This window comes from Capra hircus, chromosome 1 (assembly GCF_001704415.2).
Source record: "Capra hircus breed San Clemente chromosome 1, ASM170441v1, whole genome shotgun sequence".
NCBI classification, from domain to species: Eukaryota; Metazoa; Chordata; class Mammalia; order Artiodactyla; family Bovidae; genus Capra; species Capra hircus.
The window spans coordinates 133,771,132-133,795,049 of NC_030808.1; the positions used below are offsets into that span (position 1 = coordinate 133,771,132).

Sequence of the window (23,918 nt, forward strand, 5' to 3'; positions counted from 1 at the left end):
ACTGTGTCAGAAGCAGGAAGAGACTTGAACATCATCGGTCCAGGGGCTCAGGGATGGAGAAAATGCAAAGGCAGGTGGGCTGAGTCCTTTGTCTCTGTTGTGAAGGAAGACCTCAGGGAGCCCTTCCTCCCAAACTGCTTTTGAAGCAGACAGATCTAAGCTGGTTATCACATTCAGCAGCGAGAGTGCACAGAATGTTCCTGCCTGAACTGACAAATGAGATGTGGATAAATTACAGGGATGGGATGGTCCCAGTTGCAAGTTATGAAAGAACTCACATGTGACATGGGACAAGTGTCAGCCCCAACTGGTCACAGGTCACTGCTGGAGGCATCATGGATGACGCCAGGCGGACCACCTACCAGCCCTCCATTTCTAAAGAAGAGCTCCAACAGAGATTGGAGGGCGTGCACCCCTCTGAGATTCTGGCTGGGTCTTGGGAGGGTGGCGTGATTCTGTCTGGAATTTAATAACCCTAAATCTGGACCATGGAGTCTTACTGTGGAGCCTGATTTCCTATCTTGGGTTCTCCTGGACCAAACATTTTATGTTTAAAATATTCCTTGCTTGACCTTTTAATCGAGTTAGAGACTCTAGTCATGTTCAAAGTTTTCTCTTACTCCTTATTTTCGATTTGAGAAAATAAGGGGCAGTTTTCTCCCAATGATTAAGCATCTCAGATTCCAAATGTGAGAATAGATTGATACTTTTTTTTCCCTAGGACAATTACTAAGTTCTAAAGCATTATCTTTCCTTATTAAAAATTACTTCCTAATGTCTTCATTGACTTTTATGTCCAAAGAATTCTTTCAACAGTTATCACCATAATCCATTTGGGGATATAATAAATGATGTTAAAATATTTTATTTAAGATAACCAAAGCATTTATCAGTAGTTTTGAAGAAAAATAATAGCAAAACACGCATGCATTTAAAATTAAGCTGATCTATTATATCAACCCTCAATGTTCATTGGAAGGACTGATGCTGAAACTGAAGCTCTACTACTTTGGCCACCAGATGTGAAGAGCCAACTCATTGGAAAGGACCCTGTTGGTGGGAAAAATAGAGGGCAGGAGGAGAAGGGGGTGACAGAGGATGAGATGGTTGGATGGCATCATCAACTCAATGGGCATGAGTCTGAGCAAACTCTAGGACAGTGAAGGACAGGGAAGGCTGGCATGCTGCTGTCCATGGGGTCTCAAAGAGTCAGACATGACTTAGCAACTGAACAACAACAATTGGAGTGAGATGTTTGAAGAGGTTATGAAAATATGGAACTTGAATTTTCAGAGTTCAGCAAATCTCATCTAAAGGGGAAAACAGTGTTTCTTCTGCAGGTAGAAAACACGCCAGGGGAAGCCTTGCTGTGAGGCCCTAGAGCATCACTGCTGAGTCCCCTCTGCTTGGCCTCAGGTAACAAGCTTAGCAAATATCCTGGAAGACACATGGCCTCTTCAGTTAGGGGTTCTCCTATCTGAACTTCTCAAGGAGGCCCATGGATAGGAGAGTCCATTGCCTCCCTCACAATAACTCATGCTGGGCTGGCTGGTGCAGCTTTCCTCAGTCCTTCCATGAAGAAATGTTTGCACGGTGGGTGGAGGTCCTCAGAGTGACCCTTCAGAGTGATACAGCTGCCCCCGCCTGAACAGTGTCCACCTGAGGTGGTTTATCACCACTTCTACCATCATGGGCATTGCTGTTTCTGGGAAAAATATCCATCATTTGATGAACATTTGGGTTGTTTCCACATTCTGACTATTGTGAATAATGTTGCTAAGAACAGTCATGTGTAAATTTCTGTGTGGACCTATATTTGCATTTCTCTTGGATACACGCCAAGGAGTGGAACTGCTGGGTCACACGATAATACTAACCCCTCTTACTCTTTCTAGAGTAGCATTTCCCAGCTAAATCATCCCTAGACTAATCACCTGCAATACACCATAGACCCCAGCTGTGAGGAAGATAAAGAGGGTGGTGAGGAATGGTAAGGAGGCCAAGTCCCAGCCCAGACCAGTAGCAGTTAGCAAAAATGCAGACAGGCCATGCTCGGGGCCCTAGAGATGCTACAGAGAGAGGGGGGCTCCTATTCTGGCTTTGCCATCTGCTTACTGTGTGGTCATGGGTTAAGGTTACTTAACTTCTTCGGACCTTTAATCCTTCAACTATAAAACAGGAATATTAACCCTGATGTTATGAGGTTTTCAAATGTTCCAAGGATGTGCCCTGTGTGGTCCGTTGCTTCTTCCAACTTGATCCAGTCTGCCAACACAGGGGACTTGGCAACCAGCCCAAAGTCTCCTTCTGGGTCCACCACTGTTCACAGATGCAAATCAATCCCTGGGCATAGGTCCTCAAGGTAAATGTGAAAAGCACAACTCCGTGACAGGCCTTGGGTATTTGTGTGATAAATATCTTTGAGGGGATAAATAAACATGTCAACCCAGTCAGAGTGGAGCGATGAATAAGAATGGGCTTAGAGACCAGGAAGGCTAACAGCAGGGTTCCCCGGAGGTTGGTATGACAAATGCTCCGGAAGAAAGATGGTTTCCTGTAACATCTCGGGATGGCCTGCAGTTTTGCTGGGAAGTAATCTAGGAAATAAACGATGGGGTGCCTGTCCTTGAGGACAAGGAGAGCTCGTGACTGTGGGGAGGGGATGGACCCAACCATCCGGTGGTGCGAGTCAGGCCCAGGAGTCATGGACGGTCCCTTGGCTCTGTGCCCACATTTCTTCTGGTCTGGTCACCCACATTGACGGACACGTAACATCCTGTCCCTGATCCTTGTCTCCCTCTGGGCCTCTTCATATTATAGTACAGCCGGATTAACCATCCCAAAGCTCATTTTACCTACTTCCTTGATGCTCCAAAACATTCATTGGATCCCCACTGGAAAGAGATCTCTAACATTTCACAATGTGACAGCGTCTGGCCAGTCCAGGCTGCCTCCCACTCTTCCATCCAAGGAACCAGCCGCTCTCATCTCACCACTCTACTTACGGATCCCAGCAGCACTCAGCTTTGGGGATCTCTGCCTGCAGAACCAACCCCTCTGCCCACCTCTCTTCATAACCCCACCAAGGCCCAGATCACGCCACTCACTGCCCTGGCTTAGAGTGTCAGATCACACCCACCAGTGTCCCTTCCTTCCTCCCAACTCAAAGTCCTTATTTTTAATAATGCTCATTGGGCTGTAACTACCACCTTGGGACACAGTGCACTGGGACCTAACTCTCCAGGTGATCAGCTCTGCTCTCCATCACTGGAGTAAATTCTTTAGGGCAGAGGTCTTGTTTTTACCCTCCTCCCACTGTGTTAGCATGTAATGGATGCTCAGTAAAAGTTTGCCTTTACTGGAATGATCAGGGGCTCTTCTCCAGAGGCACTAGAAGTAAAAGGGGTCAAAATCACAGGTTTAAAGGCCAAACTTGGACAATATAGAGGAGAAAGATGTGGGGTGGGGAGGCAGAATTGTGATTCTGCAGCCTGTACCTGGGAAGGAATATGGAGTGGGGCTGAGTATAGCGGCCCCAGGGGAATGGGGACAGGAGTGCTTCTAGATCACAGAGGCAGGAACTGGGGAGGCTGGGGCCATTCCCATCTCACTGGAATGTTTCAGCTGAAATGTTACCCTAATATGCACGGTTTCCTAACTTCTTTTCTTTTTAAACTGTGGAATTCTTTCTCTCAAGAAAAGATTCCCTGAAGCATAAAGTGTGAAACAGACCCACGCAGTGCTGCTCTGGGAGATTCAAAAACAGGGGTCCCAGAACCTTGAGGCCAGCCCATTTTCTGTCTCCTCCGCCCAGACTCTAAAGGGTTTGTGGAGGGAACTAAAACCGCTGGGCAGCTTCCATCAGTCCCCTTGAGACCTCAGATTAACTTTTGTGAGTTCCTAAAAGGCATTAGTGATGAGGTTGGACCTGAGGAGTTGGGGGTGGTGGGTTATCTTTTTCTTTATATGAAACACACCCTTAGAAAAAACCCCAAATCTATAAATGTCAGCTAAAGCCATCAGACCCAATAGCACCGATGACAAAGAATAATAATTTGCACACAGAAGAATTGTGCAAGTGATGAACTGTGTGTAGAGGAATCGTGTTTCTTCTGACATCCCTATTCTAGGAGAGAGTTTTGCTGAGAAGGTAATGCTTAGATAACAGGTTCCTCTTCTGTTGATGAAAACTCATTTCATTGCACAAATATGCTTGAATTTTACATTAGGAAGCCTGACTCATTAAATATTTTTGGTGCAGTAACATTTCTGGTCAAACTAGATTAAACAAATAAGCAATTAGTTTGGAGACTGGGTATGAATACAAAAGCAGAATTCATTATTTTTCTAATTGTTTTTCCCTAATGTGGACATTGGCGTCTTTGCTTTCACTCTGGGCTCTGCCTTGAGATGACCCAGACAATCCGTTCCAATCTCCCTCTGTACCTTGAGTCCCCTGGGGATAGAGGACTGCTCTGAGTGGGTGGCATCACTTCTATGCTGTTGTAGAGTATTACCTGAGTCTCATCACGGGCTCAACCAAGTGTGAGTGGGGGAGAAGGTGACGGCTTGCAGCCTGGGTGTCTGAGTCAGCCCCACACCCACAGGGAGGCACCTCCTTCAAGTCCACCCACTGAGGGTTTGGTTCTAAGCCAAGGGAGCATGTGACAGTGGGGGCTGGGGCCTGGGGCCTATTCTAGGGGTGTGGGTTTACAGCAGAGGCCTTTGTTTCTGATAATTACCTCTGAGGTGATTATCTGAAATTACCAGATAATTCTCTAGTTCTCTCCTGGAATCATCTACGTGCTAGTTCTCAAATGTATTCCCAGATCAGCATCACCTGAGCACTGGGAAGAAATGCGGCATCTTGAGCCCCACCCCAGACCTACTGAATCAGAACCCTGCAGGAGGAGCCCAGCAACCTGTGTTTTAACAAGCCCTTCAGGGGATTCTGGTGCAAGCTCAACTTTGAAAACTGTTTGTCTAGAAATCAGAATGTTACATTTTAAAAGGACATCCGGGGTTATTCAGTTTTCTGTCAATTCTTACAATTTATGGATTATAGCACTGAGGGAAAGAGAGAAAGCTGACTTCCTTGTCCCTAGCGAGCTAGAGCAGAGTCTGAAACAGCATGGTTCCTGCCCCTGAGACAGCCTCTCTCTCCCCTCCCCATATACTCAAGCGCCTAGCATCTTCAGAACCCCTGGAGGATGCACAGCATGGGGAGGGTCACATAATTCATGGTTGCAGAGATCAGGGGTTCCACAGAGGTGAACATGCGTAGATCCCTATGCTAGGAGGGTAAGACATCCTAGTGAGTGTGTCCTGGGGCTGCTCTGCCTGCTGGGTCACCCCTCCTGGCAATTTCTCTCTCCTAGGGCAACCAGAATTACGCTGGTAAAAGGAAGTGACCCTGAATGCTGTGCCCCATGGCAGCAGGAGGCTGTGAAGGGAAGTGTGAGTGATGCGGGGGTCCTTGTCAGGTGATATCCATCCTAGGCAGGGGCCCCAGGGTGGCTTGTAGGGTGGCTGGGGCAGGCCGCTCAACTCCACCTCCCACAGACCTGTCAGCCTTTGTCCTGTGGGACCAGAGCGATGGTGGCCCTGAGTTGCTGAATGCTTGATCACAGGAGGCACCAAAGGGGACAGCAGATGATGCCCCGTGTGCCCTCTTACTCCCTGATTCTCACCCACACACCTGCAGCAGGGCACGAACTGCCACCACCTGTCATCACCGCACTGACACCAGAGAGGGGAGCCATGCCTGCAGCCGCTGCGACTCTCCTCCTTGGGCCTGGAGGTCAAAGTCTTCTGGCCTCAGGGCCAAGAGGACCCCTGCAGGCAGGATTCCATGGGCACTGCCCAGCGACCCTTCAAGGCCTCCTTCCTTGCCTTCCTTGTCTTCTCCTCCTTTTAGGGCATCAGATGAGCTGTCAGACACCAGAAGGCCCTGTCTCCACCCAGCACCCCCAATACCCAGCTCCTCACAAGCTTCCCTCCCGAAATACAAACCCGTTCCTGTGAACAAATGGCAGCCCACTGGGTCAGGAAACGCCACCAAACTGTGAACATTATGTCAGGCCCAAGAGGACTTCCTGGGACACGGGACACTGCTTAGAAGTACAGGGATTACTGGAGCCATGAAACCTGGTCTTTTCCCTTAGGAGCCCTGGTCCATCAGGAGAAATACAGTCCACGTGCACAAACAACTTGTGCACATCTAAGAACTCATGCATTTTCCTTACAACTAGTACAGCTCAGATGATAACGCATGCATGGGGATTTTCTGTGGGGCTCACAGGGTCATGAATGGGTGCTTGTTCCCCTGAGCTTTTCTGGATACAGAAAGCATTTGTTGTGTCCAGAAAAAAAGACAGAAAGGAAGAAACACAAGCACATATTTAAATCTCCAGGGCTCAATACTACAGCTGATGTTGCCCTGCAGCTCAGCTCTCTGAGGAAACTGAGCCCCAGGCCTGGGATGCTGGCAGAAAGTGCCCCTTGCACAAGAAAAAATCTGGGGTCCAGCATTGCCTTTATTTACCCAGAATACTTAATGTGTCTTTTTTCCCCATCTTTCATATCCGCTCAGAGAAGATGTTAATTTTCTGAAATTAAACACTTAGCTTGATTACTGTTTTGTTAATTGCTGCATTCAAAAACCCCTGGTGCTTCTGCCTGTTTAACATGGATAGTGCTGTGAAAATGATAGGCGCAGAGCTGGCGTGCAGGTGGACAGACAGCAGCCCTGGAATACCACCCTGACATCCCCGCTGGTGCCTGCTGGAGCAGCTGGGGCCCTGACCGTAGGGGAGGGGGCAGTCCAACCTCAGCGTGGCTGAGTGTCTCCCACACATGGCTGTGCTTTGGCAGAACATTGCACCCAGGAAGTCCAGGTCTCAGCAACATCTGAGAGAATGCGTGGTCTCAGCTCTAATTACAGTGCCCACCCAGAGATGCCAGAGGGAGGAAAGACCACAGAGAGAACAAGCTATACCATTTGCTGATGTCTGAGATGAATTTAATAATGACGGAGGCATCCATTCATACATTCATTTGATAATTTATTAATTCATTCAATGAACATTTCTCAAAAGCTATTATTTCAGGCACCTAGCTAGACACGGGGGAATCATAGCCACACAGATGGATATAAGACCCAACTCTCCTGGAGATGACAGTTTGTTCATGGAACTGACATTTGCCAGAGGAGCAAGGAACAGGCTCATTTGCCTGGGCTACAAAGCAGACAGAAACTATCTCCTGCTCCAACTGGAGGCTGCCTCTGTAAAGAGGGTGAAAACAATCTCATTTGGACTTTGAATAGGGGAGGAACTTACTACAGTTCACTGCCAGCCATCTCCTTTTCACCTAACAAACTCTGTACCTAGAGCGCTTGGCCCAAGAGCTAGTAAAATGAGCAAATAGGTCCCCGGGGCCCATGGGGCCCTCCAGTCACCCTCAGAGCAACGCAGCTGTTCGCAAGCTGTTAGCAGCATCCCTAGGCATTGCTTAGGGCTGGAACGGGGAGCATACCTATGCCCAACCACCAAGTGTCCCAGCACGTGAAATCTGTCCACAAGAAGTTCCAACTGGTCGGATAATGAATAATATAATATCCCACCCAGTATTGTCTCTGTGTGGGCTTCCCAGATGGCGCTAGCGGTAAAGAATCTACCTACCAGTGCTGGAGATGCAAGACATGCGGATTTGATTCCTGGGTCAGGAAGAGCCCCTGAAGAAGGAAATGGCACCCTACCCCCAGTATTCTTGCCTGGAGAATACCATGGACAGAGGAGCCTGGCAGGATACAGTCCCTGGGGCTGCAGAGTCGGACATGACTGAGCAACTGAGTGCACACACTGTGTGGCAACAACCTCCCCAGATTGAAAGCTCTGGAGCAGCAGCATGGGATCACATCCTAACTTTCACCAAGTGTGAGCTGGCACTTCAGCAGGCTGTGGAACCCAGAGTCCAGCTGAGATTCCCCCTTGGTGCCCTTCTGGGCCACTGAGCCCAGTTTCAAGGAATGCTGGGGCCCAGAACATGAGCTCCCCAAGACACAGACTCTTGTCTGTGGTGTTTGCTCCTGTGGTCTTCGTGCCTGGAACCATGAATGACACACAGAAGACCTCAATAAATATTTGTCGAGTCAGTGAATGAGAGCCCCTAGAAGCAGAAGACAAGCAGTCGGCAAGTGGAAGGCAATCACAAAGACTGTGGTGAGTACACTTCCAAAGGTAACATGCTTAAACAAACAAACAAATCCCCCTCTGAACGTGGTTGAATCTCACTATGTTCCTTTGAGAGCACTGGGGCTCCTGGTAATACCCTACGATCAGTCTCTTACATTTTCCCTCTAGGATCTATAGGGGAGGAAGACACCTGGCTCCCTGCTGACCTGGAAGGATCACTTGCCCACCTGTGGATCACCAGGACATATTACGATCACTACACATCAACCAAACATATGTCGTATGCAGGGACTAAAGAAGCGTGGCAAATATTTATCAAGACATTATGCCTAGTGCTGTGTGGTCCTTCTCTCATGAAGCTGGGGTAGGGTGGGAAGTCTGGTTCTCTGCAGAGATCACCATCTAGTGCAGAACCTAAGGCTGCCAGCAGTGGGAAGCCCATGACTTTGGTCAAGGGCAATGCTACATGCTGACCTGCTCAGCTCAAAAGACAAGAAAGCCTAATTGCTAATGGCAGGACCTCTCTGAGGCTGCTTGGAAGTTCCTTCTCAATACCAGGGCTTCAGAAACAATAAAAACAACCTTTTTATGATAAGAAAGCAATGAAATGAACTATGAAATTGAATTGAGAACAGTGAAATTTTCATTGACTCTAGGTTTTTAAAAAACTTTTCCTTATTAACCTCAATGAAAGTTTTCCTTAAAGTCATTCCCATCTTTTTGAAGTTCCAACTCAATCTTCTCTCTGCTCTGGAGCAAATTTCACCTGCTAATTTCCAATGAGACCAGCCCTTAAAAACAGACTAGATTCACCATATGGATCGTAACACTCTAAATTTTCACAGGCAGCAGTGTAATATTGTTTTAATATTTAATTTTGAGATTTACATAATATCTTTCCTCCAAAGAGCTCAATATATTGCAATATCATAAAATTCCTTTTCATATTCAAAGATTATTCTTTATGCATGCAAATACTATATTTAACCAAGGAATAATGCAAATTAGGTGATATGTTCAGAGGAATTGGTAGGCTGGGTAATTCATGTATGGGAAAAGTAGCATCTCTGAGTGTCTTTAATTGTTTGGGAACTTCAAAAATGCCTTAAAATGGACAAACTAGGGGCTTGTGGTGATTGACAGAGTGGTATAGAATTTTTTAAATAAAATTAAGTAACGGCTTGTGTCTGTGTTGCAGGCTCAGGGGATATGTTAGTATTTCACATGCAGTCAGCACAGCAGGCCATATATGAACTGTGTGTAAAATAAATGTCGGATAGAAATGCTGCTGATGCGTAGTACAAGGGAAAAGTGCTGCTTCTCCAAACACAAGGAGGAGAGACAGTCGGGCTCCTCGGAGCCACAGAAGGAGCCCGCTTTGGGCACACACATCCCATTCTATCTCACCCTCTCCATTAGCCCCCTGGGACACAGATTTCCCTGCTCGCCTTTCTGGTACCTACTCCTTTCGTGAAGAATGGCCACATTGACATCTGTCATTTATCTTATCTAGATGACATCAGTCCCAAACAAAGGGACTCAGGGCTTTGGAAAGAGAAAAACTGGGGGGGAAAAGGCCCAGCAAATTGCTGTCCGGCTCAGGATACATTCTCAGAAATGATGCTCATCTCCCAGTCCATCACACGGTTTGCAAAGTGATTTTCTATCCCGTGTCATTTGCTCGTCACACAGCACTAGGAAACAGGTGTCATTACTCCCATCTTACTGGGGAGAAAGGAGGGATCGTGGCAATTCAATGGATTTGGGTGAGTCACGTGAGGAGCAGAGAGAGGGACCAAGCCCAGGACTCCCCGCCCACTGCACAGCCACCACCATGAGCCCAGGAACCAGGGAAGGTGACTGCCCCATGGTGGGATGAGATGGTACATCACAGCACACTCACCATTTAGGCCTGAGTAGATCAGATTAGCTCTTTGAGTCTATGGGCAAGGCACAGCCAAAACGTCAGATCCAGAATTGGATTTGTTTGCCTCTCAGGTGTTTTAAGATTTTCTAGTTACTCGTCAACATTTTTAATCTGGGTTTTCAGTTTCTAGGATCTGGCAGCACTGGGTATGGCACCACTTGCTGGAGCTGAGTAGGGGCTGCTCCTTTCTCCCTGTCGGTTCCCTGTGGCCCCCACCCCTCCCTCCTGTCTGGCCCTGGGTGGCTCCTCTCCATTACCTTCCTAGCCTCAGGGGTCTTTGAGTGTGCTCTCTCTGGCTTAGATGCTCCCAAATTTACTGACTTTATTTTACCACACTACAAGTTGATTTTATGGATGTGCTGGTCTGGTTTGTCTCATTGTTTCCAACATTTCCTCCAAGGTCCTCGTCCCCAACTCTGACACTCTGAGTCTAGTTGGCAGAAAAGATAGGTAAAGTTTGTCATTCACTTTAATTCTGTCTGACAGCTGGATGATCCAGCCATCACTCTGAACCTGGGGCCAGGTGCCAGAGAGTGACTGCGGGAGTTAGTGGTGATAACAACCTCTCTGCAGATCGCTGGGCCACTGCAAGAGAGAGAGTTCTACCTGATCTGGTCTATTTAAAACTCAAGGCAGCTGTATTCAGTGCAAGGCTGCATCCCTAAAGACCTCACGTAAATCTCAGCTTGCATAATTCATGACCAACCCTGACCAAAGATGATGGACATTTTTTTGACAGCTAAAGTGGCCCAGCTATGTGGCAATAGCTTAGAGGGAGCTTACAACTTACACGGCTCACTATAATGTGATTTTTGATTTGTCCGAGGATAAAATGGCTACAAACCTGAGTATGAAACCCAGAAACATCATTTAGCTGGCTGTGAGAGGCTGAGCAAATTTCAAAAGCACTCTGAGCCCAGTTTCTTCATCTGACCCACCTCATTTTTATAAAGAACTTGATAGGGACTTGGAACATTGTACTTTCTCAAAAATGGTAGTTCTCTGTCACTGTTTATGAGCTGGATGAGGATCCTACCCTGATCTTCTCCAAGTAACTCAAGATCCTCGAGTAGTCTGACTATATACCTGACTGGGGTCATCACAGGAGGAGATGGAGGCTCTCTGGATCTGAGGATTCAATAGACCCTTTGGTGTCCCCAGCCATTCTTGTTTATGATGGAAGAACTATTAATATATCTAATGTGTATCCAACGGACCAAAATAGAACTATAAAATCTCCTTAGATCACAACCTTAGGATCAAGAGAAGTGTATTGGTGACTTTCTCAGATAGAATGATGCCAACCATAACCCATTTTGTAAGGTACAAAAAAAAAAAAAATCAGCTAACATGAGCTGTCTGCCTCCACTGGGTAGGGCTTATGAGAGAGACACAACGCAGCATCAATGCAGCGTACCTGGGAAGCCCCAAGAAAGAACAGCATGACAAACCCTGACTCCGCTGGAGAGTGAGAATGGCTCAGCCAGCCACCTGTGGCCCATAGCTCCTAAACAAAGGAGGAAGCGCCCCAGAGGAGTGCACAGTATCCAAAAACAGATGATGATGTTCAGATCAAGTCCAAAATACTTGCAGCCAACTTGTCCAAACTCTTCCCTCATGTGACCCAAACATCCATTGTCAGGATCCAACTCACCTTGGGAATTATTTGCACCCCTTAACGATTGCACACCTATCTCACATCTCCATCCACAGGCAGGGGAAGCCTTTAATGGTTCAGTATCACAGAAAAAAATTGTGGAAGGTAACCAGGTTGCACACTGAGGTCCCCTCCCCTCAGCAGGATGGCACTGTCTGGCTCTGGAAAACCCTCTGTGTGTGTAAGCTGTGACATGGGGAGCCCAGAGGCACCATCCACCTTTCAGGGCAGGAAACTGAAGGCAGAGGCAGAATGGATGGCCTGCTGACCCTTCTTCTAATCCTAGATTCCTCAAGCCATTGGAAGTCTCTGTTTCCTTACTGGAAAAATTGGGAACGATAACACAGAAGCCACAGAGTAATTATGAAGATCAAATGAGTCCATGTATTCCAAAACTGTCAACTCAAAAGAGACACAAACATGAATAATAACTATTACTCATCTACTCCTTAATCAGGACCCACTTAGTAGTCTTCCATCATTTCAGTTCGGGCTGTTCCAGGAAGGGAACAGATGCTCAACGAACACTTAGCAGTTGCCTTAGTGATTGACTCCAGGACTACTCCTGGTCAAATTCTTTACCTGCCATCTATCTGAAAGTGAAAGTGTTAGTTGCTCAATTGTGTCTGACTCTTTGCAACCCCATGGACTGTAGCCCACGAGGCTCCTCTGTTCATGGAATTCTCCAGGCAAGAGTACTGGAGTGGGTAGCCCTTCTCCCAACCGAAGGATCGAACCCAGCTCTCCTGTGGAATCTTTACCATCTGAGCCATCACTCATTACCCAAATAGTAGGAGAGATGTAGCCACAGGTACTGATAAGGGGTCACAATACACCCAGAGATGAGGATAGGGAGGATGAACTGGATCTTGCCAGAGTGGAAGAGCTCTGGGGTGCCCTGGAAAGGGGACAGAAATGTCATGACTTCTTGGTGATACAGGGGTTCATCTACCTCATCCCTTAACAGATTTGAGTGAGTCACTAGGAATCTTTTGATGGTATTAGTCTCTCTTTCATCTTTTATAAAATCTGGAGCTTCCATTCATGTTCTTAAAGTCCTCTTGCAGAGGTACAGGCTCAAGTGTTTATTTTGAAAGTTCTCATCTTTTTAGACAAATTCTCTTTTGGTTGAAAATAATTCGCATTCACGTGAGGATTCACCAAAGCAGCACATTTTTTCTTATCCTATGGATAAGAAAAAATTTCCTGTGGATAAGAAATCACTGGTTAACCTGATCTTTATTTTATAATAACCATATGCCATGAAGAAGCAGTTTCAGTTTTACCTCATCGATCATAAACTTTCTGACACCTTAATTCCAGAATTCCCAAAGAGAAGTCATTGATTGGATGGTGACAGTGGGGCCAGGACTACAAAGTCAGGAAAAGTTAAGAATAAAGGGCCCATCAGAGGGGAAACAAAGGACATGAGAAATGCTTCTGGAAGGGCCAATGGCTGAGGATAAAAATAAATATTTTGAACATTGGTAATGCAGGGTCCCTTGTAGGAGCCCTGGTCTCTTGGCCCCACACAGCCTGGGAAGGTGCAGATGGCAAGACAAGCAGATGGGCAGGTTCGGGAATAGCAGGGTAAGGGAAGGGAGGGGCAGAAAGCAAAGCAAACCAATATAAGTGGCAGGTTTGTTCACACATGCTTAGAGAGAGAAAAGACAGCCAAGCCCAGCGTAACATGACAGCCTGGCAGGATTATTATTCCCAGAAGCTGGGACACTAAAATATTTCAGCCAGTTTTCTGCCTTAAACTCTCCAAGGGAAATACTGCTAACAAAGGCTGCCCATGTTACGTGCTCATCCCGATGCAGAAATTACCATTTCCTTCTCTTCGGGTAAGACAGGCTGTCACAACCTTTGTCTCCATGGCACTGGGGCTGTGGTCACCAGCTGGAGGCTTCCACACTTCCACTCTTATTTTCTCACTGCACACGTATGCATGTAAACACGTGACCGCACGCATACATACAAACACGCACACACGAACACACACATGCTCTCAGCAACAACGCAGCCATCTGCACAGCCATGCTCTCTGATGACACCTTTTTTCTTCTCTGTTCTGACAGCTTAAACCCAAGAATCATCTGCCATCAAAGATGCCTGGTATTAAAAGAGGCAGAACAAGTCTCAGGACTGGGGGGAGGGGGCGATGAGGAGGAAAGGATGGAGGATAGGAGAGGTCAAGAATTGGGAGCTACGTGGAAGGAGAGAGAGCTCAGCTCCTGCTATTCCCCTAACAAGCTGTCCTTTTAAAATTTGCTGATTGAGAAAAATCCATAATTCCAAGTAAGATCATGGTCCACTGCCTATGATTCTCATCATTGTCTATAAGAGGTGATCTTAACGTCCCCTTTGCAGCCTTGAACCTTCCCCCCAGGGGGGACATTGCTCATTTTCTATTTCCTTTGGTATTTGCTGCATGAGTACAGCATATGATGCTTGGGATACACCACCTTGCAGCTCTGCACTTTGTGTCTACGCCCTGGAAATTTTTCAGTTAATGAGTTTCATGGGAGGAACAATGGTGTCCAAGTGTTACTGTATCCCTCACAGTGTCTAATCCACAGCTTGGCACACAGTAGATGCTGAATAACTGTCTCAATAATGAGGGAATAAATAAATAAATGAGTGAGTACATGAATGGACTGATTAAATGGGTTTTAAAAACTGGATTGTTGCAAGAGATGTGAAATGTAATAAAAGGAAAAGGTCACAAGAGAAAAAGACATGGAAATAGAGAAGAGAAGAAAATGTATTCTGAGCTATGCAGTACAGGGATGTACTGGCCATCAGGATCGATCTATTATAAACTGTCTGAAGTCTCTATAACAGTGTAGCATTCATCTGAGCACGCTGTAAAGGAGAGTGCACTCTTGAATTACATGGGTTTAATTGAAAAATAATCTATGAAGGCAATACTGACAAGATTTCTGGGACGCTGCTTTCATTGGGTTTTCTAAGAAAGCAACACTGGTATTCTCAAGATTGTACAGTGCTTCTGCCCATCCACCCACCTGCCCATCCATCCATCTGTCCATCTGTCCATCCATCTTTCCAAGGATGTTCCTTGAGCCCTAGCTGAATGTGCAGAGCACTGGGTCCTGCGCTAGCCTGAATATACATCTTTGCTTCTGTACCAGGCACAGGAAAATCCCTCAGAATCCAGCTCACTCTCAGAGGTGAAACCCTACCTCTCCAGGGTCTCAAATGCCCATCACCTGATACCTTCACTGCTGGGAGGAGGCCTGGGGGCAGCCTAACGAGTTGAGTGTGGCTGCAGCTTTGTTCCTGCACAGAGGTGTCAAAGTGTCAGCCCCACAGACAGACAAAAGGGGCACAGATACCTCCAGACTTACCAGCTTGGTTTGTGGTGATGTTGACAGAGACATGCTGTGGGGGAAAGGGACTCTTGCTGGAGACCCCATTGACAGCCTGGATGTCAAAGGTATACGGGGTATGGGCCCACAGGCTGCTGATGGAGACGCGACACTCGGTCAGGCCCAGCTGCCTGGGCACGAACTCCACGTTGTCGTCACAGCGGGAGCAGCTCCGGCGGTCTGCCCGGCACTTCTTACAGATGATGTTGTAGGTCACGTCATCCCGCCCACCCGTCTCCCGAGGAGGGTGCCACTCCAGAATGATGGATGTCTCATTGACGATGGAGATGACATTGCGGGGACCTGATGGGACACCTGTAGGGAGACAAAGAAAGGCCCGGTGAGGTTGGGTGGAAGCTTGGCCGGCTTCTCTCCATCCCTCTTTGGTGTGACCCCACCCTCCTCACATACACATATCCCCTCTGCTCCCTCAACTCCAAACAACCATGTCCCGATCCTTTCTGAGAAAAAAGGACAGACGGAGATGACAACCTGTTGCCAGCTCCCCGTTCAGTCATCCCAGTGAGGCTTTCCTTCTTTGAATCATGTCTGCCAAGGGAGAGGAGGATGGAGGTCTTGGATACAAGCCCTTTTGTTCTCAGGACTAAGCTGCCTCCTCCAGGCAGCTTTAGCATCAGTGACATGTATGTATATTGGACTCTTACTGGATTTCATGTCTCTTCTTAACTTGTGGAGAACTCAAGGGTTGGAGGGCAGGAGTCACCTCTCCTAGGACTCAACATATTCAGGCATCTTGCGTACAGTGTCACACAACCTGGGATCTATGTGGTTTGTGCATGGCAGTGGGAGTGTTTCTCTGCAGGATGGGCTTCCAGAACACCTGGAGAAATGAATATTCACATTGTACAACCTTTGGTGCATGAAGCCATGTTGGGTAGGAGACTCACACGCCCACTATTTCTTACCCCATGATACAAGAAGAGTATAGGGGTTTGTCCCAGACACTCTGCTAGCTACCAGAGCTGGTCTTAAGCTGATATGGCACTCCAAATGTTGGTGGTCAGATCTATTCATGGAAAACAAGAGATCTGAACAGACCTTCTCGCCTACAAACCAGGCAGGCTCACTGGGACTCAAGGAGGGCAGCCTCTTTCCTCCAGACAGTTCCATCCATGGCTGCTGTTCACACACCTGCAAAGGCTGAGATGCCTTGTTGCAAAACTCTAGAAAGCTTGGTTCCTAGTAGGAGGGCAGAATGCTGCTAAATTCATAGCTGCAGTCCTGAGCATTTTGAGATCCAGTTGGAGAATCTCCTGCCCAAGAACAGAATGGATCATAGCCTCTGGTTGCCAGGATGGGCTCTGCTTATCCTCAGTATCCACCTGATGGAAACAGACTCTGCCTGGAAGCCCCTCTTCTGAATGGCAGGCCTGCGGGAGCCACTGCTCTGGATAGTAATGCATTCAGAATTCACTCACGTGACTGTCGCCAGCTGAACGGAGACATGTGTAAAGTGGTTCATGCTGGAAACAGGAATCAAATGCCAACACACCAGAATGAGGGAATAACAACAAGGTCGGGGGGCACCAGGGAAGGATTCTGTGTTGAATCAGTCAACAGCAAGCAGAGAGAGCAGAAAGCAAATATTAAATCGGATTCTATTAAAACATGAAAGAAAATCAGTGCTGCACTATATAAAGCTCATTAGACCTGAGCTAAAGCATAGTTTTCATGCATGCTTGTGACAGGGCGGGATTCGTGAAGCATTTTTACTGAGGTCTTGCAAATAGCATTCAAGAATTCCCCACCCATCTGACAGGGATAAACATCCATCTCTTTTGGAATCAGTGCACAGCTAGTACTGGGCAGGCATTGGGGATCGCCCTAGGTGGGCGTGGCCAGCCTTGTCTCACACCACATTCATCATTAATGCCCATATTGGCCAGTGCCTGTCTTAGACCTGTCTGTTTGCTCAGACAGATGGGACTCAGACCACTAGCTCCCCATGGTGAATGCCCTCTCTGTCTGACTCATTGTCACAGCAGACAGCCTAGCCTCAGCCACAGGCCACTGTTTCTCATAGTCATAAAAATTACATTCACCAGGCACTTGTTCCATGCCAGGCATGGGGTAAATCCTTTAACCATATTATCTTGCTATATTCTGTGGCATCCTCTGGTTATCACTCAGAAAGCAGCCTCGGGCGGAGGGGCAGAGACAGTACTGTTAGGGAGAGTGACCATTCACTCCTCCCATCCTTTGGAGATGCCCCCCCACACCCTGATTCCAGTTACCTCCTCTTATCCTTGAACTTCAACTTCATCCTCTCCCCTGACTTTACTTTCTCCACTTAAATAAGTCATTGCCATTTAAAACCCAAACATGGTCACCTGGCATATCTTTCTCTAGGTTGAATGTCCCCTCTTCACTCTCCAGCCAAGCTTCCCCAAAGTGGAGTCACACATCACACAGGCTCTCCTCTCTCCCTGCTCAACCACCTACAGTCTGGTTTCTCCCCAACTCCTCTGTCATGCCTGCCTTTTTTTTTTTTTTTTGGACAGGGGTAGGGTAGTGTGGGGGGTTCCCTACTTGGCAAGTCCACAGAATTTGGTCCTTACCTTCCTAACATACTGTGTGGTCACTGGCCAGAATATGGGAACCCAACACACTGTACATCCGCGGCATCTCCTTTCCTCGTATTTTTTCCTTCCTCTATATCTCTATCACCTCACAAAAATGGGTTCCACCAATCTTCCTTCCCTAAAGCAAAGCCTCTAATCAATCCTTCAACATCGCTTTCCATATCTCCCATCTATTCTCATCCACCAGGGTGTGAGTTTCAAAATGTACATGGGATCATATCATTCTCTGCTCAAATACCAGTTATTTAAAAGTTTACCCTCCTTTCCATATCCTTGAAGTCCTCATATGGACTTGCTGCTCTTGATTTCATCTCTGGGTTATATTGTGACCAACAGGAAGTTCCCACCCTGTCCTGTGCCCACCGAACTCACTTCACATCCCTAAGCATCTGCACTGCATTCTCTTGTTTGTCTGGAATTCTTCTCCTTCTATCTACTCGAGGAACTCTTTCTCACCATTCCAGATCCAGCACATTTCACTAGGAGACTTCCCTGATGCTCACAGTCATACACCTCCCCTCTGGGCTTCCATAAGCCCATTTCTGGCTGTGTAACTCAGAATCGTATGGAGGTGAGAGTTGGACCATGAAGAAGGCTGAGTGCCGAAGAATTGAGGCTTTTGAACTGTGGTATTGGAGAAGACTCTTGAGAGTCCCTTGGACAGCAAGGAAATCAAACCAGTGAATCCTAAAGGAAATCAACCCTGAATACTCATTGGAAGAACTGATGCTGAAACTGAAGCTCCAATACCTTGGCCACCTGATGCGAACAGCCAGTTCAGTGGAAAAGACCCTAATTCTGGGAAAAATTGCAGGCAAAAGGAGAAGAGGAAGGCAGAGGATGAGATGGCATCACCAATTCAATGGATGTGAACTTGGACAAATTCCAGGAGATGGTGAGGTACAGGGAAGCCTGGCATGCTGCAGTCCGGGGGTTGCAAAGAGTCAGACACGATTTAGCAACTGAACAACAACTCAGAATCCACCATCACACTGCAATGGGCTCTTCCTAAGCATCCTCACCACACTATGGTGTCCTGGTGAGCAGGGGCCGGTAGCTGGTTTGTCTCCATGATTCCCATGCCCAGCACTCTGCCTGGGGGAGGCCCCATTCTACCAGTTTTCGACCTCTGCTCAGTGTGCGAGGCTGTAGGTCACACGTGTGCACCCTTCTCCAGCATGAGACAGAAGCCCTGCAGTGGGGCCGAGGGAACCTGCAGGAGCAGTGAGGACCCTGTTGTGCCCCTGAGTGGTAGAGTGAAGCAAAAGTCGCTTAGTAGTGTCTGACTCTTTGCAACCCCATGGACTATACGGTCCTTGAATTCTCTAGGCCAGAATACTGGAGTGGGTAGCCTTTCCCTTCTCCAGGGGATCTTCCCGAATTGAGCCCGGGTCTCCTGCCTTGCAGGCGGATTGTTTACAGACTGAGCCACTGGGGAAGCCCAAGGGGTAGAGGTTTTGGTGAAACACAAGTGGCAGGAGAGAAACTGAACCATCCCTGATCCATCTGCGTCCCTGGGAGCTGAGGAGACCCACCCTGGTCGATACTTTGTCCAAGTCTGTTCGTTTGCTTCCCATTCAAGAAGAAAAGCAGTGGGTTTCCGTGAATGATGAATTCTTCACGTTTATCTAAAACAGCCTTCATATGAAGCAAGCACGTCTCACCCATGGCTGCGCTCCAGGGCACACGTGTCTGTGGGCCATGAACAGCGGTCTCTGGGAGCCATGGTTGCTGAGTCCAGGGCTACATAAATCTGAATCCTTTCCTTCCAAGATCAGGAGCAGACTTTAATGCCCTCCCTGGAGAGCAGACTCAGACAGCCAGGAGAACCTGAACACCTATCTTGTGGTCTCAGAAGCCAGCATGGTGCCTGGGTTCACAGCATACCCTTGTGGAGGTGGCCCAGGTCTGGGCCACCAACAACTACTAGAACCCCATTCATTATTTATTTGTTTACTCACTCACTCTTTAAATAAATACTCCTGCACTATTGTGGGCACTTGGGAGATAGGATAAAGCAAACCAGATGAGCTTCTGCTCCCGTGGAGTTTACATGGGGGGTGGGGGGCGGGGAGTGACAGAAAAGAATAGAGAAATAAAGAGATAAAGGACACAGAGATAAAGGAGATGAATCCAGATAACAATAAGTGCCAGGAAATAAAGCTGCCCCTAGGCTCAGATTGCCTCCCTGCAATGCTTCGCTCCTGACCCTTTTCCTATGAGGTCCCTTCCAGGACAGGCAAGCCAGGCCCAGTGTCTGAGCAGCTAAAACAATGATGGTTCCCAAGTCCTGCATTGTCCTGATGACAAGGACGCCTTTCTGCAAGTAGGTAGCTTGGATCCTCCTGTGTCTGGACAAAGAGTCTGACCATAGCAGAGTTGGCCTCCAAATAAATCTTCCTAAAGGAAATGTCAGGGCCACTTCCTACTCATCTAGGCTGTAGCCCCCTGTTTGGGGTCCTCCCCCTGCAGAGAGAATTTGTCTAGCACCAGGTCCCCAGCAACATCCTTAGGAAGGAGGCCAACTGAGACCAGCAAAAAAAAAAAAAAAAAAAAAAAAAAAAAACTTTAAAAGGGGGAGTGGAGAGGGAACCAGAGAGAAAAGAAAATTTGCTTTATCCGTCCTCAGAAGCCCTCAGGAAGTGCGCTGGCAGGGCTCAGAGCCAGGGTCTCCTTGTCTAAGCTCCCTGCTCTCTCGTCCGCGTCCTCGTTTTTCTTAATTACATACAGACAGGCTTTTTGAAGCCTCTCTGATCTGTTGCCACGGTTACTACTGATGAAAGCTTCCTGCTAAAAGGGCTAGGAAAACTCAGTCCTTTTAAAGGATGGGAAAACTGCTGAGCTGTGATTCTCTGGGTAGGAGGAACATTGTGGATTCTGGACTGTGGGGATGGGTCTCCAGGGTCTTCCAGGATGTGCCTGAGAGGTTAGCTCAGCCCACATGAAGCATGGATGGCACTTTGCATTCAGAAAGTTAGGCAGAATTTATCCTTCCAGAGCCATAAGCTACCCCAGTGTTGTCACACTGAGATGAAATCTCCCGCTTCTTAATGTGTTTCAGGCCAGATGAATTTTTTTTTTTTTTAAAGAATTGAGAGACAGAGTGGGTGGGAAAGAGTAGATGAGTTTATCTGTATAAAGCTGGAAATAAGAGCACTCTTGAGTAATCAGAGGAGAAATATGCTTAAGACAGGTAAGCCTCGAAAGCCACTTTTATCAGGAATCTTAAAAAAAGCCAACATCTAGGTTCAGAATTTAGATGTGAATTTCTGGCTGGTCCAAAGTACAGAGCAGGCAATGTACAGCTAACTGTGCATTGCTGTTGCCAGGGTTGGTGTCCTTGTATCCCCCACCATGGAGAGCAGGTGAAGATGACAATCACAGGAAGGTGATATACCCCTGGGCGGCTCCCCTGTGCAGGCTGGAATTGGACCCCTCTGCCTAAGGCCAGAGATGAGGTCCTCTCTTGTTTGTGAATGACCCCGTGAAGAATCTGATGAAAGCAACAAAGCTTTTCCTGAGAAAAATGAACATGTGTTTGAACATATATGCATGTTTTCAGAGACTCGGAGGGATCTCTGAAACCAACCAACAAACCTCTTAAATATTTTCAGCAACAAAATTAAAAAATATATATTCTCTTGTTGGCAAAGCTTAGGAATGTGAACTTCTAAGCCTTAATTTTCTCATTTGAAAAATGGTAGTTTTGAAGACTTAATGAGATAATAAGTCCAAGGGTTTAGCTGTGTGGCTGGTACACAGAAAAACTCAGTTAATGTCAGCTGCTATTAGTATTAGTATTGTCATTATTGGATGATCTGGAATCCTGACCTTCTCATCAAACTAAGGTGAATCTAGTTCAGTCACTTATTCCTTGAGCAGAGACCCACTCTTGAGCAGATGCCTAGACCTGTGCAGGGAGCCATAAAGATATAGAGGTTACAGCCCATAATGTTGGAGAACCCATATGTTTATTACTGAGACAAGATCCCTTATCTATGGAGTACTGGGAATTGTGGACACATTTAGCTAAGGATCAGAGCAAGTGATCCAGACACAAAGAGTTACAGACAGATGTTTGAGGAATGGTAAGATCAATGCAGGACAAATTTTTGAGATGGTGTCTGGGCATCTTGCCCACAGATTGGAGCTGTATTTGGGGAGAGGCACTTTGAAAGCCATTTGCTCTAATCTATGCCCTCTGGGCCACCTAACCCTTGCAAGCACCCTCTAGGCAGAGACCTAGTCTTGGGTATGGGGCTGCATCTCCAGCACAGTTCCACACTTTTTGTCTTTTGGGCTTAAAATCTCTGTGGCACTTGTACATCTGCTTCCTGGTCTCCCAAAAGGCAGTCTGACTTTAGCACAGTACCTGGTCTTGCTTGTTCTCCTTCCTCCTGTGGGCAGGGAAATCCCTCTTTTATACTTCTAGAACAAACTGTGTCCTCTACTCAATATCCTCTTAGGAGAAAGAGTTGAAATAGGGTCTGTGAATGAGCCAGAAAGGACATGGGATACTCAAGAGTCTGGGATGCACAGGTAGTGTTCTCATGGCTAAGAAGAGTCAAGACTGTGGTTTGGAAAACTAACTGCATATTTTAATGTGAGTTGAGGGTTAAGAAGGGATAGAAAGGGAGATCAGAAAATAACATCATAGACAGGGGTGGCAAAAAAAATTATGTTGTGAGGGGCCAGGAAGATATATGGGGAGCAGGGCCAGATGGGTCATCGAAAATGATAGTACTATCAGGACATCTCTACTCATGGCCCACTGTGACATACCTACTTTAAGAAATTGTGTCTGAGTGATTAGAAGGCTTCCTAGAGAAGAATAAAGGCCTTTAAGATTTTATGGAGAAACAGGAGTCAAGGAGAAGAAGCAGACATGGAATTGGGGGCTGTGGAGATCTAAAGAGGTCTTCTATCAAAGCAAAACATGCAGGAAACTAAATCAGCCTGGTGGTTATGTCTTTGTCCTCAGTACAGAATGTAGGGCTGAAAGCAGAATGGGATGGAGTGTAACATAAGCCAAAAAAGGGAACGTTTGCAACTGTCAGAAAGGTAGTAGAGTTACCAAGTAAACATGAGGTCAGCTTCATGTTCAGTTGTGGTTCCTTCTTTGGGTAACTTGTTATTTGAAAACAACGTCAAAACCAAAAGCCCTCTGTATTCTCTCTGGCTGACATGTGTAGCTTTGACACTCTTCAGCCTAAGTTCAGCTCTCAGTCTTGCTCTCTGCACTTCTCTTTTCCTCCTAAGGCACCAATTCCTCTTCCACCATTCCTTCACTAGGTGTAGATTTCCTGGGGAAGACTAGACAAGAATGACCACTACGCTAGAGGAAAGCGTTGTGATGCAGGGGACCATGCTGGTTCAGCACCTTGGAGAGGGGCATGGATCGGCTTGCTCTCACTCCTTTCACTGGGATTCCCTGGATGGCAGTAGGCAGTTTCTAAAGATCTCTCGCAGGTACCAATAACACATAATAATAGGAGTCTGTGACAGCAGAGGTTGGAAGGTCTTGTCTTTGGAGATGGGATGGGTATATGACTATCTGAGGCCATATCAGGGGACCAAGAGGAAGCTATCAGGAATCTGAAGAAAAGCAGTGGCATCAAGCGGACAGACTGCTGAGGTACACTCCATGCAATAAAGAAGCCAAGAGGGGCTTAGGATCTTTGGAAAAAGCAGACCAAGTGTTGGCTATAATTTATGAGTGACAGAGACTAGACAATTGGAACACTGTTTTGCTCAAGGTGAAGGTGGTAATAGCTCAAGTCCTAAAGTAGGTTTTCCTAAAAGGGAGTCCGTTGTGCTGGGGGCTTGAGGCACAGAACTGGAAAGCTGAGTGAGGTTTGTCTCTTGTAACCAGTAACCAGTACACTGGTTACTCCCCCTAAGAATGTAGGCTGTCTCTCCTGAGGCAAGGAGGAGAGGACATTGAAACCTGGAGCTGTCGTGTTGCTTTACTTTTCCTAATTGCCCCCAGGGGCAATTTTATATTGCTTTGAATGAGTTTAAACTAGACCCCAGGGACTGAAGTGACTTAGCAGCAGCAGTAGCAGGGACATGCCTTCCTGTGAACAGACACCTGTGCCATCTGCATGGACATCTGAAGGACAAGGCTTTGATTTGGTTACATGT

At 47.1% G+C, this 23,918-nt stretch overlaps 1 protein-coding gene across 2 annotated transcripts in view; it reads right to left on the reverse strand.

Annotated features, from left to right (window-relative positions):
* EPHB1 (EPH receptor B1) overlaps positions 1 to 23,918 on the reverse strand; it is a 453,923-nt gene that overhangs the window by 111,015 nt on the left and 318,990 nt on the right. For both annotated transcript variants that reach the window (XM_018050923.1, XM_018050926.1), the window contains one exon: positions 15,151 to 15,486. In XM_018050923.1, coding sequence (XP_017906412.1) covers positions 15,151 to 15,486 — 336 coding nt within the window. The remainder of the gene's footprint in view (positions 1 to 15,150; positions 15,487 to 23,918) is intronic.